This window comes from Hemiscyllium ocellatum, chromosome 33 (assembly GCF_020745735.1).
Source record: "Hemiscyllium ocellatum isolate sHemOce1 chromosome 33, sHemOce1.pat.X.cur, whole genome shotgun sequence".
Lineage (NCBI taxonomy): Eukaryota > Metazoa > Chordata > Chondrichthyes > Orectolobiformes > Hemiscylliidae > Hemiscyllium > Hemiscyllium ocellatum.
This window is the reverse complement of record NC_083433.1, coordinates 8,005,600-8,019,022: the sequence shown is the minus strand read 5'-3', so window position 1 is coordinate 8,019,022 and position 13,423 is coordinate 8,005,600. Positions and strand designations below refer to the sequence as shown.

Sequence of the window (13,423 nt, the reverse complement as noted above, 5' to 3'; positions counted from 1 at the left end):
TGCCAACTTGGACTACAAAGATTCCACAAAGAATTGGCTGAAGGTCTGGAGGTCAACTAGAGGTTACCTGTCAGAAATCTTTTTGGACTAACAGCTAAGGTCCTTTTCTATTCAACACAAGAGTTTTTACAGCTTATCTCAAGAATGATGTGGAAGTGCCTGTGATGGACTAGGGTGGACAAAATCAGAAGTCACACGACACCAAGTTATAGTCCAATAGATTAATTTGGAATTTCATTGCTCCTTCATCAGGTGAAGTCTCAAGTTTCCAAATCTCAAGAAAAAGAATAAAAATACTACATTACATTTAAAAAAGCACACACAGCAAGTCCTCATTTAAAAGTGATTGTTGTGCTCCTGAAAAATCACAAGTGAAACAGTTGGAAGGGAGTCCTTGATCCCTATGGGATTCTAAGTCAGAAATTACCTTCCTATGGTTGTACAAGTAATGCACAAGTTGAAGTACTGTACTCTCCTAGCTGAAATAACTTGCAAAATAGAACAAACATAAAAGCAATATTGGATAATGCAATATACACTCAGTAAAATATTTCTTAAACTGTTTTATAATGCGTGTATTTTTAGATTAACATGGCACCATCTAGTGGCAGAAGTACACAGTCCAGGAAGCGACAGAGTCCCTGAACTAACGAACATCAGCCGTAAGATGGAGCCCTTCAGTATGAGCTCAGACCAGCAGCCAAAAGAAGGGAGCTGCTTCAAATTAGGAAGGCAGTGGACCAAGGCGAGAACAGAGTGGGAAGTGGGGAGGAAACCTGACTGGTAGTACCAGAGGGAAGTCAAAACAAAAGGCAGGAAATAAGCATACATGGGGGCAACCCTAGGAGGCAAGGCCTAGGAATGCCAATAATATTGCGGAAAAAAAAGCCAACTAATGGGAGGAAAAAGGCCTTAAAAGTAAAACATCAAGTCAAAATGAAGTGAAGCTGACAACTTAAAGCAAGCCTTACTGTACCCATTCAAAATATGCAGTCTTACATAAAGTGGAAACCTAATGAAAGGACCTGCATAATAATTTATTCCTAGTGAGAGTTACAGATATCTCTACCACAGTAAAATTAAACTACCAAACCCTAATCATTGGACATTTATCCAGGAGGACAAGAGGTGGATGGAACCGAAAGTTTTGCTCTGAAGTGTTACAAATTTATTGAAGGCCATTGGGGAGGAGCTTGGTTTACTGTTGTTAATATGTCTACACTTTTGTAGAACCTGTAAACTGAACGATCATTTCAGTGATATGGCCAGGATACAACATGCTGACAAGAATTGCACTCTATGAATCAGCATTTGAAGATCAAAACAAAAAGGAAAGCCAGTGTAAAAGGTTTGCACACAAAGAACAATTATTGTTTAGGACAAATGACCAGAGATAATGCTGGGGATTCAAATCCAAGGTACATTTGATTAGACTCCCTACAGAATGTGTACAACCCCCAAAAGACCTCCGATGATCTAACGTATTGGGTTCTTTATCTAGGCCATGGGATAGCAGTTTTGTGACACTGAGCTTTCCCCATATCGGTAATTCAGCAAGCTTTACTATCATAGCAATAACCTGAATTATGTTCAACTAGAAAGTTGTGGGAATCGCAGCACACTGCTGGCAGCATTATAAAACTCAAAACTACAGGTTGTTGCAAAACTCTAAAGAAACCCCAGGATAATCTTCCGGTTTAAGGTGGAGTTCTTCAGGTCATAAAAAAGCTCCAATTCTGAAAGCATAAAATCAGCAACAAAACGCTTGAAAGGTTATTCAAACACAAGTAAAATCACATTGACTTATTGGAACACAGGGCTGCACTCTCAGAGAAATGACTGGTGATGGCCTGAGGTTCACCACAACTCTGGAAAAGAGAGACATGGAGAAGGAAAGTTCTTTAAGGTAACCTCAGCCAGTGCAGAAATTGAAGTCATGTTGTTGGCTCCACTATTTCAAACCAGCTGTTCAGCTAACTGACCTAATTTATACCACAATACGGTAGAATGTTAAGGAATTTTACAGCAAGTACTCAAAAAGAAATTTAATACTAAGCCATATAAAAGTACAGGGTAACCAAGTTGGAGACAATTAGTGCAGTGGAGAGGTGGTTTAGGGATGAAATTCTCAGCACTTCAAACCTCAGCAATGTGAAGTCAATGAGATCAGGGATACGCAAGAGGCTAGAATCGGGGGAGATGCTGAGGTCTTGGAGGGCTGCTGGTTGGAAAGATCAAGAGACAGTTATGGGAGGGATTTAAAACTCAAAAATGGGAATTTAGTATTCAAATGAAATGTAAATAACATCTAGCATTTCATTATTTGGGTTGTTCTTCCACAGAAAAGGTTCAGAGGGAAAATAAGAAAGCACCAGTTGCTGTTAAAAGAAAAAAAACTGCAAGTGGCTTTTTCAGCAGCAACCTTTCCTACTTAATATTTCTCGATCGCCCACCCCGAAATGATTTTGATGGTAGACATCTTTTCTTTGTTGTACCAAATTAAAACTGTGAATTTGTTAAGGAAAGTAAAAGGAGAGGAATTAAGGAGGTGGTGGCCTAGTTGTGTTGTCACTGGACTATTAATCGAGAGACCAGGTTTTGAATGCCACCACGATAAAAAGAATTCGGAAAAAAACAAAATCTAGGACTAGTCATGGTTGTGAAACTACTGTCGATTGTCAGAAAAACCTTTCCAGTTCACTAATGTCCTTACCGATCTGGCTAACATGAGACTCCAAAGCCACGGCAGGAATGTACTCCAGCACAAACTGCAACCTCTCAGCTGAGTATACCCCCCCATTCAATCATTACCAGCCAACCAGGGGATCAGCCCTGGTTCAATTGAGTGTGTAGGAGGATGAACCAGCACCAAATGTACCAGAAAATGAAGTGTTTAACTGGTGAAGCCACCAAACCGGGACTATTTGCATTCCCAACAGCATAAGCATCAAGTGATAAAAGAGCCATAACCAACAGAACAGATCTACACTCTGCAGCCCTGCCATATCCTGTTGTGAATGGTCGTGGACAATTAAACAACTCACTGGAGGAAGTGGCTCCACATGGATCAAAGAGCCTAGCACAAAAGGTGAAGCTGAAGCTTTTGCAGCAATCTTCCACCAGAAATGCCAAGTGGGTGATCCATCTCAGCCTTCTCCAGTGGTCTCTAGCATCACAGATACCAGTCATCAGCCAATTATATTCATTCCATGTGAAACGGTTGGAGATACTGAATACTGCAAAGGTTACGGGCCCTGACAACATTCCAGCAATGGTACTTAAGACTTGGGCTCCAGAACTTGCCGCTCTCTAACCAAGGTCTTCCAGTACAGTTACAACAATGGCATCTACCCAACAATTACCAGGTATGTCCTGTACATTGAAAACAGGACAAATCCAACTCATGCCCCAGTCTACTCTCAATCATCAGTAAAGTGATGGAAAGGGTAATCAACAGTGCTATCAAGCAGCACCTGTCCAGTAACGCTCAGTTTGGGTTCCACCAGGGCCACTCACCTCCTGACCTCATTACAGCTTTGGTTCAAACATTGACAAAACAACTTATTCCAGAGGGGAGGGGAGTGTGACAGCCCTTAACATCAAGGCTGCATTCAACTGAGTATGGCATCAAGGAGCCCTAGGAAAATTGGAATCAGTAGGTATTAGGGATAAATTCTGACGGTAGGAGTCATACCTGGCACATAGGAAAACGGTCATGGTTGTTGGAGGTCAGTCATCTTAGCTCCAGGACACCTCTGCAGGAGTTTCTCAGGATAGAGTCCTTGGCCCAACCAACTTAAGCTGCTTCATCAATTACCTTCTCTCTATCAGAAGGGGGAATGTTCACTGACGATTGTGCAAGGTTCAGCAACATTCATGACTCCCAAATGCTGAAGCAGTCTATGTTCAAATGCAACAAAATCTGGACAATATCCAGGCTTGGGCCGTCAAAGTAGCAAGTAACATTCATGCCAAACAAATGCCAGGCTGTCACCATCACCAATGTGAGACAATCTAACCACCAGCCCCTTGGCATTCAATGATGTCACCATCACTAAATCCCCCACTAATCAACATCCTAGGGGTTACTGAACTGGACTCACCACATTAATAAAGTGGCTACAAAAGCAGGTCAGGGGCTAGGAAATCCATAGCGAACACCTCATTTTCTGACTCCCCAAAGCCTGCCCACCACATCCAAGGCACAAGTCAGGAGTGTGATGGAATATTCCTCACTTGCCTGGACAAGTGTAGCTCCATTCAAGCAGCTCAATACCATCCAAGACAAAACAGCCCGCTTGATTGGCTGTTCACAAGCATCCACTCCATTCATCACTATGCTCAATAGCAGCAGTGTGCATTGTCTACAGGATGCACTGCTGAAATTCACCAAACCTCCGACAGCACCTTCCGAACCCACAACTACACCATCTCGACGGACAAGAGCAGCAGATACATGCAATCACCACTACCTGCAAGTTCCTCTCCAAGACACACCACCCTGACTTGGAAATATCTCTCTGCTCCTTCACTGTTGCTGGGTCAAAATCCTGGGATTCCTTCCCTAATAGCATTGTGGATCAACTCACATCAGATGGGCTGCAGCAGTTCAAGGAGGCAGATCACAATCACCTTCTCAAAGAGAACTAGGGATGCGCAATAAATGCTGGCCAGTGACGCCCACATTCCACAAATGAATTAAAGGAAAACTGTTGATGTTTAACTGCCCTCTGGGCAATAAATGCTGGCCTGCTTGGCCAGTGAATCAACATCCTGTGGATCAATAAAAAGGTAGCTTTTAAGCAGCAGAACAATAGAGGGGTCAAAAAATTGAGAGATGAAATTCAAGAATTTAGAGCCTCAAATATAGAGTGAATGAAATGCAAAAGGCTAGAATTGGAGGAGTGCTGAGAGCTTGGAGGACTACTGGCTGGAGTTTAGAAAGATAGGGAGGTGCAAAGCTATGGAGGAATTTCAAGCCCAAAATGAGAATTTAAATTGGAAAGGAAATATCCACAAATATACAACATTGGTGGCATTTGTACATAGGCTCAAGTGGTTTATACTTTTGTCCAACACAAAAATAATTTGTTTTTCAAATTAATTTATTTTACGATGTGCTACAGTGGCAGCTACATCAGGTTAAGCACCCCAGAAAAGCAGTAAAGAGGATTTACCCGAAATACACTTCCCCACATCGGTTTTCCCACTACCACCCCCACCTTGATGGTCAAATGCAGTCTTGCATGGTATTATACGCCTGGTCCAGAGTTCGGATTTCTCAATGAGTTGGTATTTAACATCTTTGCTTGAAAAATCAAATTAAGCATGCTCTCAAGTGTGATGTCTAACATATTACACATTTACAAATGTTTGCTCCAGAGTTCCCCAATTAACTAGTCAATCATGGATTAAATGATCTTGTGGCAAGCTCCCAACACACAGGTCTAGGAACCAATCATGGGTTTGAGCAGCAGAGCTGTAAGAATTAGTAATAGGCTCAAGGGGTTGAATGGACTATTTAACAAACATATGCTCTCAAATATACACCTTATGTTAGACCTTTTCTATTTCTGGAATTAAAATATTTGCTATCAAGGACTCTTGAGGTGCTTTGTGTGTTAAAGGGTTTCTCGTTCTTATGTAAGGAATTCTCTTGAACAAGAGGCTTGTCTCAATTAGCTCTGATGTTATTTATTTGTCTATGCTTTTTCTTCTAATTAAGATATATGAAGCTGACGGTGTTGGACTGGGGTAGACAAAGTTAAAAATCACAACACCAGGTTACAGTCCAACAGGTTTATTTGGAAGTACAAGCTTTCAGAGCGCTGTCCTTCACCAGATAGCTAGTGGGACACAATTTATAGTAAAAGACGCAACTGATACATCAGTTGTTTGACACTTTGATTACTATTTTACTATTAATTCTATGTCCTATAATCCTGCCTCACTAACTACCTGACAAAGGAGCAATGCTCCAAAAGCTTGTACTTCCCAATAAACGTGTTAGGTTATAACCTGGTGTTGCGATTTTTAACCTCCTCATTAAAGCAGTATCATTAAGATTACCTCGGTGAAGTCTGCATGCAAACACTTCCCTCATGTATGGCTCGTGCTGGTAGTACACTTGGATATTTCAGGCAGTTGTAGGTTAAAGCCCAACTACAGACTTTTAGATATTTTCGAAATCAACCTGGTCAGAGAGGTTATTACCCACCTCTGCAGGAGGTGGGACTTGAACCTGGGCCTCCAGGACCAGAGGTCAGGACACCACCACTGTGCCAAAACAGCCCTTCACTACAGACATTTAGGCAGAGACTCCAAGTCTAATACGGAGAGAATTCTGACATGGCTGAAGAGGACACTAAACCTGTTGTTAAGACCTATCTGACCACCTTGAGTTTTTAAACATTGCAAGTCAATCAAGAACATAGATTTATTAATTACAAAGCACTGCTGGACATAAGATTGATCCTAAGTTCTCCAGCCAAAGAAAGGTAAAGAGTTGAGAAGGAAGGAGTGAGAGAGAGTGGAATCTCGAGAGATTCATCACAATAACCAAATCGGTCAGTCAGTTTCATGTGCTACCTCCCCAAAGTATTTTTTACACTTTTACTTGAACTGTGAACAAACCCAGGGGTAGATGTTCTTATAGTGTTATATAAATTATCAAGCCAATAATCACCTTCAGGTACAAAAGCTATGACCAATGTAAAGATGCATTTAGCGAAATTAAGCTTTAAAGATTTTTTTGCTAATATAATAATTTTATGTTACCTTTGTATGAATCTATAACCGAAGCTGAAGCGACAGAATATCTGGAGAATGTGGATGTAAGCGATACACCTTCAGTGGTGGAGGGTCTCAGTCGACTACCCACTTCCTGTAGAAGCAGAGAAATGATTGCTGGTTTGATTCGAGGGGATGGAAAATAAAATAAATACCCTCTCTGGGGCTGAGCATGTCATTGAGTGAGGCAAGGTTAGCACACCATTGATATGGAGGAGGTTGAAGCCGTACATTCAATGGGCCAGAAGCAGGCAAGTTGGGATTAGATTAGATTCCCTACAGTGTGGAAACAGGCCCTTCGGTCCAACAAGTCCACACCGACCCTCCGAAGAGCAACCCACCCAGACCCATTCTCCTATATTCACCCCTGACTAATGTACCTAACACTACGGGCAATTTAGCATGGCCAATTCTCCCAACATGGACGGTGGGAGGAAACCCACGCAGACACTGGGAAAGCGTGCAAACTCCACACAGACAGACAGTTGACAGAGGCGAGTCCCTGGCGCTGAGAGACAGTAGTGCTAACCACTGAGCCACCATGCCGGCCAGACGATGAGAATGTGTGAATAGAATATTCAGCTAGTGCAGACACAATGAGCTGAAGGGCCTCTTTCCACATCATAATTTTTCTATGATCCTACGGATAGTTTCCCACAGCTTTTGGGAGGAATGTAGTGTCAAGAAGATACATCATTCAAAGTGGAACTAGAGCAACTTGAATTCAGGGACACTATGACATCAGCCAGGAACCATGAGAGCCTGATCAACTTCAGTTTCCTGTTGCATCTGTTCAACATTTCCCCACACTTAACTAACAATGGAGATCTCCAAATGATGCAACTGCACCAAAAGACAAAACCAAAATCTTATTGACATTTGAAACTAACAAAAGCACAGAAGAAGTGAAGCATCTTCAGTATAATGAACTCAAAGAACAAACAAAATTTTAACCAAAAGTGGAAAATTTACAACCCTTACATTTGTACTTAATTGCCATGCAGAAAGAGCTGGAAGTGAGATCAGATGGAAAACGGGCTGGATCACTCATAGCACACTCAAAGTGAGAGGTCAGGCAAAAATTACCATGCCAATAAAATCAACAAGTATCTGTATGGCAGAGAGAGCGAGAGAGCATGTGTGCGCGCGCGCACACACACTCTTCAAGGTAGGCTTTTGCCTGAAACATCGATTTTCCTGCTCCTCAGATGCTGCCCGACTTGCTGTGATTTTCCAGCAACACTAATCTAGAGACTCTGGTTTCCAGCATCTGCAGTCCTCACTTTTACCTACTTGATTCCAGGAGAGATGCCCAACCACTCAGTTTTAAACAAAACAACTTATTTGCAAATTACCGAATGAAACAAAACAAAAAAAAGAACAGAATAACTTAGCCTATCCAAAAACCCAATAGATTATCCCAACTTAATGCTGTTCCAAATGCTTGCAACAAATCCTATAAACATCTCTTGGCAAAAAGCAGGCTCTTATAGGATATCAGAGAGAGAAAAGATCAGCAAGGACCTGCTTCTTTGGGTCCAGCAGCTTCACGACTGACTGCTTTCAGTGAAGAGCCAGGCTGCTAAAAAACCAAACCAGAGAAATGCTAAGCTGGAGAACTAGCCATTCCCCTTTCATTGTACAAGTTTCTTTTTAAAACTTGAAAGCCTTTTTCTGAGGCAATATCTGTTAGCTATAATCAAATAGGTCCTAAAACCCTTCTAACCTAGATTCCCACAGTCTCTGTTTACACACCCACCTGAAAAAAAACAAGGACAACATAACCTTGTTAGAAGAGCAGCACCTTCACATCTGGCAGTGAGTTGCCATTCAATGCTCCTGCAATGGGAGGTAATGCCATCGCAATCACTTTCACCTTGTCTTTAGTCCTGGCCAACTCGTCAACCCAGAAAGATATAACAAGCAGGTATCCATTATAAAAAAGGGGAATAGAAACAGGTAAGAAGACTAATGAGAGGCAAAGGACACACTTAAAGTAAGGCTGCTGACAAAATTTTTCGAATACATGTGATGAACAAAAGGAAGCAGCAACCCACTTTTAAAAACACCAATGTAATGCTTTCCATGGTAGTACCTAATATATCTGTCAATTTGAAAATTATTGTCTCTAAAACTCCAATAATGTTGGTTATCTGTGCGCACTCACCTTGTCCTCAGCAACTAAACTCCTTCCTTTTCTGCTGTCACTCTCTTTTTCCTCTCTCTTCTCCAGCTGATCCTGGCTTTTTGTCTCTGTGGCACCCCCTATGGTCTTTTCTGCTTCTTTTAGATCTGTGAGTGTTACACCCTATGAACAAATAAAAAGTACAATTAAAAAAAATAAAACCATTTCTTTCTTGAAGTACATTCTGGTAGGAAACAAAATTAATAAAAAGGTACCAAGTGAATTCCACCAATGTCAAACGAAACATTAATACCAGAGTACTTAAACACAGTGTCAATTAATCAGGGGAACTCTCAATCACAGCACGATTGGTACTGGGTTCACTTCTCTAACATTTATATAAAATGTTTAATATGAGAACATGGTTAGTAAGTTCATACATGACACCAAAGGTTGTTGGAATATGGATAGGGAAGGTGGTTACCCAAGACTACAAAAGAGAGCTGATGAATTAGGTCAACAGGCTGAAGAGTGGAAAATAGAGTTGAATTTGGATATATGGCAGGGTTTGTTTTATCAAAATACAATACAATACAATACAAGGGCAGGAGTAATACTATTAAAACGTAGGACCTTGGACAGTGATGTAGAACAGAGAGACCTTGGGGGTTCAGGTACATAATTCGTTGAAGTTTGTGTCACAAGTGTGGTTAAGGTATTTAGCATGATTGCCTTCACTGCCCAGACCACTGAGTACAAGAGTTGGGAAGTTATGTTGAGGTTGTACAAGATTTTGGTGGGGCCTGTTCTGGAGTATTGTGTCTAGTTCTAGTTGTCATGTTACAGGATATTATTAAGCTGGAAAAGATTCAGAAGAGATTTATCAGGATGTTGCTGGGAATGGAGGGTTTGAGTTATAAGGAGAGGCCGCGACCTTTTTCACTGGAGCGTAGGAGGCCGAGGGGTGATCTTGTAGAGGTTTATAAAATCATGAGGGATATAGATAAGGTGAATGGCAGGTGTATTTTCCCTGGGGTGGGGAACTTCAAGACCAGGGGCATATATATATTTTTTTTTAAAGGGGAGGGGAGAAAGATTTAAGTCATGAGGTCAATTCTTTTTTCCATACACAATGGTTCACACATGGAATGAACAGCCAGAGGAAGTGGTGGGTACAAGTATAGTTACGTTTAAAATACACTTACATAAGCACGTGAATAAAAAATGTTTGCAGGGTTATGAGCCAAGCACAGGCAGGTGGGACTAGTTTATTTTAGGATTATGGTCGGCATGGACTGGTTGGACCGAAAGGTCTGTTTCTGTGCTGTATGAATATGATTTAAAACTCAAAAATGGAACAAACAAGTGGCTAAATTGTAAAAGCACATCGAACAATCTATAATCAATTTCCTCAACTTGTCATTAATTTGGTCTGGAATAGGTTTGTACCAAAACCAACTGTTTTCCAGATGTTGTGTGAACCCCTGTGTGGTCCCTGTATGATTTCAGATTTCCAATTGATTTCTTTTTTAAAAATAAAAACTATAGACTAATTAATCCTGCATTCAGACGAGAATTGGTTTGGAATAAAAGTATTGACTTTTGAGCAGTCCAAAAAAAGTTAGCTATTGGCAGATATTACTACCCTTATACTAAATATGGTAGTTAGCATATTGCTAAGGTAAACAAAGTCACATTTGAAGTCATATTAAAGCAGGTAGTGTTAGTTTTGGTTACAAGTTAGCACTGACCTGTGTTGATCGTCTGGACTGTCGAGCATGCCGTGACCGTGCCTTTCTTTGGGATTCTGACTCCTCATCACGCACTGGGGTAAGATATAACCTGTAGAAATGGGAAGCAAGTTTAAAATGAATTGCTATATTTCGAAAACGGCCACACAATCCAATCAGATAGCTTTTCACACCAATTGGTATGCAAGCAGAACTGCATAACTTGCAAACGTGTTCTGACAGTAACCTTTCTAGCTTTGGGAAAATGGACAATGTATTAAACTGCCATCAGTTTAGGAATGGACCTTCATTACAGATAGCTTGCACACAGAAAATTTAGATTAGATTAGATTACTTAGTGTGGAAACAGGCCCTTCGGCCCAACAAGTCCACACCGACCCGCCGAAGTGCAACCCACCCATACATTTACCCCTTACCTAACACTACGGGCAATTTAGCATGGCCAATTCACCTGACCCGCACATCTTTGGACTGTGGGAGGAAACCGGAGCACCCGGAGGAAACCCATGCAGACACGGGGAGAACGTGCGAACTCCATACAGTCAGTCGCCTGAGTCGGGAATTGAACCCGGGTCTCATGCGCTGTGAGGCAGCAGTGCTAACCACTGTGCCACCATGCCGCCCACATTATTTAGTAATAACATGATCATCTAGCTTCTCAGGATACGTTAATTAATCCACATTTTTAAAAATCGATCAAACATGGGTGATTCAGGGTGCAGGTGTACCTGAATTTGTAGCTGTAATACATTTCATAAAACATTTTGTCATGCCAATTCCGCACAGATCGTTCCATGGTTGAATGGAGTTTATCCAGAATCATGGTCTTTACAACACTAAGCGCATTGTTTGGAGTACATAAACTATTGGTCTTCCCTGTTACTCCATGAAAGCCCCTCACTATTTTGTACATCTTAATTGGACCACTCCTCAGCATCTTCCTCGGATTCTAAGATGTGCAGGGGATCAAAAGGACCTGTGTGCGCATACCCACAGATGCTTCAAAGCAACTGGATACATGGATAAGACTGTTCGGAAAGCACTTTATTACTCGAGGTACTGAATTCGAAAGGAGGATATGACAGGCCCATATACAGTGTTAGTTAGACTACAGTTGGAGTACCATGTACAATTCTGGCCCCTACACTAGAGGAAGGGTGTGAATGAGCCGAAAATGCGTGTTGCTGGAAAAGTGCAGCAGGTCAGGCAGCATCCAAGGAACAGGAGATTCGACGTTTCGGGCATAAGCCCTTCTTCCAGCTTTTCCAGCAACACATTTTCAGCTCTGATCTCCAGCATCTGCAGACCTCACTTTCTCCTCGAAGGATGTGACTGCCCTAGAAACTGTTCAGAGGAGATTCACCAAGGTGTTGTCTGAGCTGGAGTGTTTCAGCTATGAAGACATTCTAGGTAGGCTAGGTTTATTTGTCTTAAAGCAGACAAGGCTGAGGGAGACCTTATTGAGAAATGCAAAGTAATGAGGGGCATAGATGAAGTAGATATCAAGAAACTTGTCCCCTCATTACTGAGGTCAGTGTTTTAAGGCAAGAGGTAGGAGGATGGGTGGGTATTTGAAAGGGTGGTAGAGGCATAGGAACGAGTATAACATTTAAGAACTTTTTGGATGAACATTTGAAATGCCTAGCATACAAGGCTATAGGCTAAGTGCTGGAAAATGGCAATACAGCAGATGAGTGCTCAATGATTGGCATGGACATGCGCAGAATGTCCTCTTCCTGCACGGTGAAAAACTGATCTTGCTTGGAATAAAACATTTGTATACCCCTATTATCACCTCCTTTTGCCTTAAACCACAATTGTATGTATTCTTTACATCAGTTCTGACCCTCACCTAATCCCAAAACCTTGAGACTTTACCTGCTTGTATCCGGCAAAGAAAAACTGATCACTTTATTTTTAATCTTTCAGATTTCCATCATACATCTACTGTTTTTGCCCCTGGTAATTCAAATGTCAAAAGCTAACTTACCGACGCCTCTCTTTAAAATCAGTGGTGCCCGGAACATCCTTTGGCATTTGGGAGCTGGTATCTCTAACCTGCTGGTAGGCAGCGCTTGAAATAAACAAAACAATTCAGTTTAAAAAATAAATAAAAGCGGTCACAGAACAAAGTTAAGAATCACACAACACCAAGTTATAGTCCAACATTTAATTGGAAGTACACTAGCTTTTGGAGTAACGCTCCTTCATCAGGTGATAGTGATGAAGGAGCGTTGCTCCGAAAGCTAAAGTGCTTCCAATTAAACCTGTTGGACTATAACCTGGTGTTGTGAGATTCTTAACTTTGTATACCCCAGTCCAACACCGGCATCTCCAAATCATGGTCACAGAACAGATCTTTTCAACTTTCAGTTACAAACAAAGACATGCTGTGAAGCCTCTGCTGCCTATTTCCCATTTCTTTCTCAGGATGCACACAGATACTAATTTTATACAATAGCCTTAAGGAAAATTCAGTTACTCTCAGCTTCACCAGAACTCTGGAAAACATCTTCCTCCTTTTAGCTCTCCCTGACTTACTGAGGGAGAGACATGGATATGGCAGTGTAAACAATACAGGATTCAACTTAAAGATCTAAAAGTACAAATCACATTATAAACGGTTGGTTGTGAAGCTAAATTCAATTTGAAGGAAATCTACTAGTACACATGCAAGGTAGGGAAAATTTGCTTAAATCCCAAAACACCATTTGCTTAAAGAGTGGAATGGTACAGGAGCACTGATCTAATTTACAAC

At 41.4% G+C, this 13,423-nt stretch overlaps 1 protein-coding gene across 1 annotated transcript in view; it reads right to left on the bottom strand.

The window, feature by feature from the left end:
• Positions 1-13,423, bottom strand: part of LOC132831243 (protein phosphatase 1 regulatory subunit 12C-like) — a 79,130-nt gene that overhangs the window by 14,651 nt on the left and 51,056 nt on the right. The window contains exons 12-15 of the mRNA XM_060849255.1: positions 12,656-12,739; positions 10,666-10,756; positions 8,957-9,097; positions 6,778-6,883 (exon numbers count right to left, since the gene is read on the bottom strand). Of these exons, the coding sequence (XP_060705238.1) occupies positions 6,778-6,883; positions 8,957-9,097; positions 10,666-10,756; positions 12,656-12,739 (422 nt within the window). The remainder of the gene's footprint in view (positions 1-6,777; positions 6,884-8,956; positions 9,098-10,665; positions 10,757-12,655; positions 12,740-13,423) is intronic.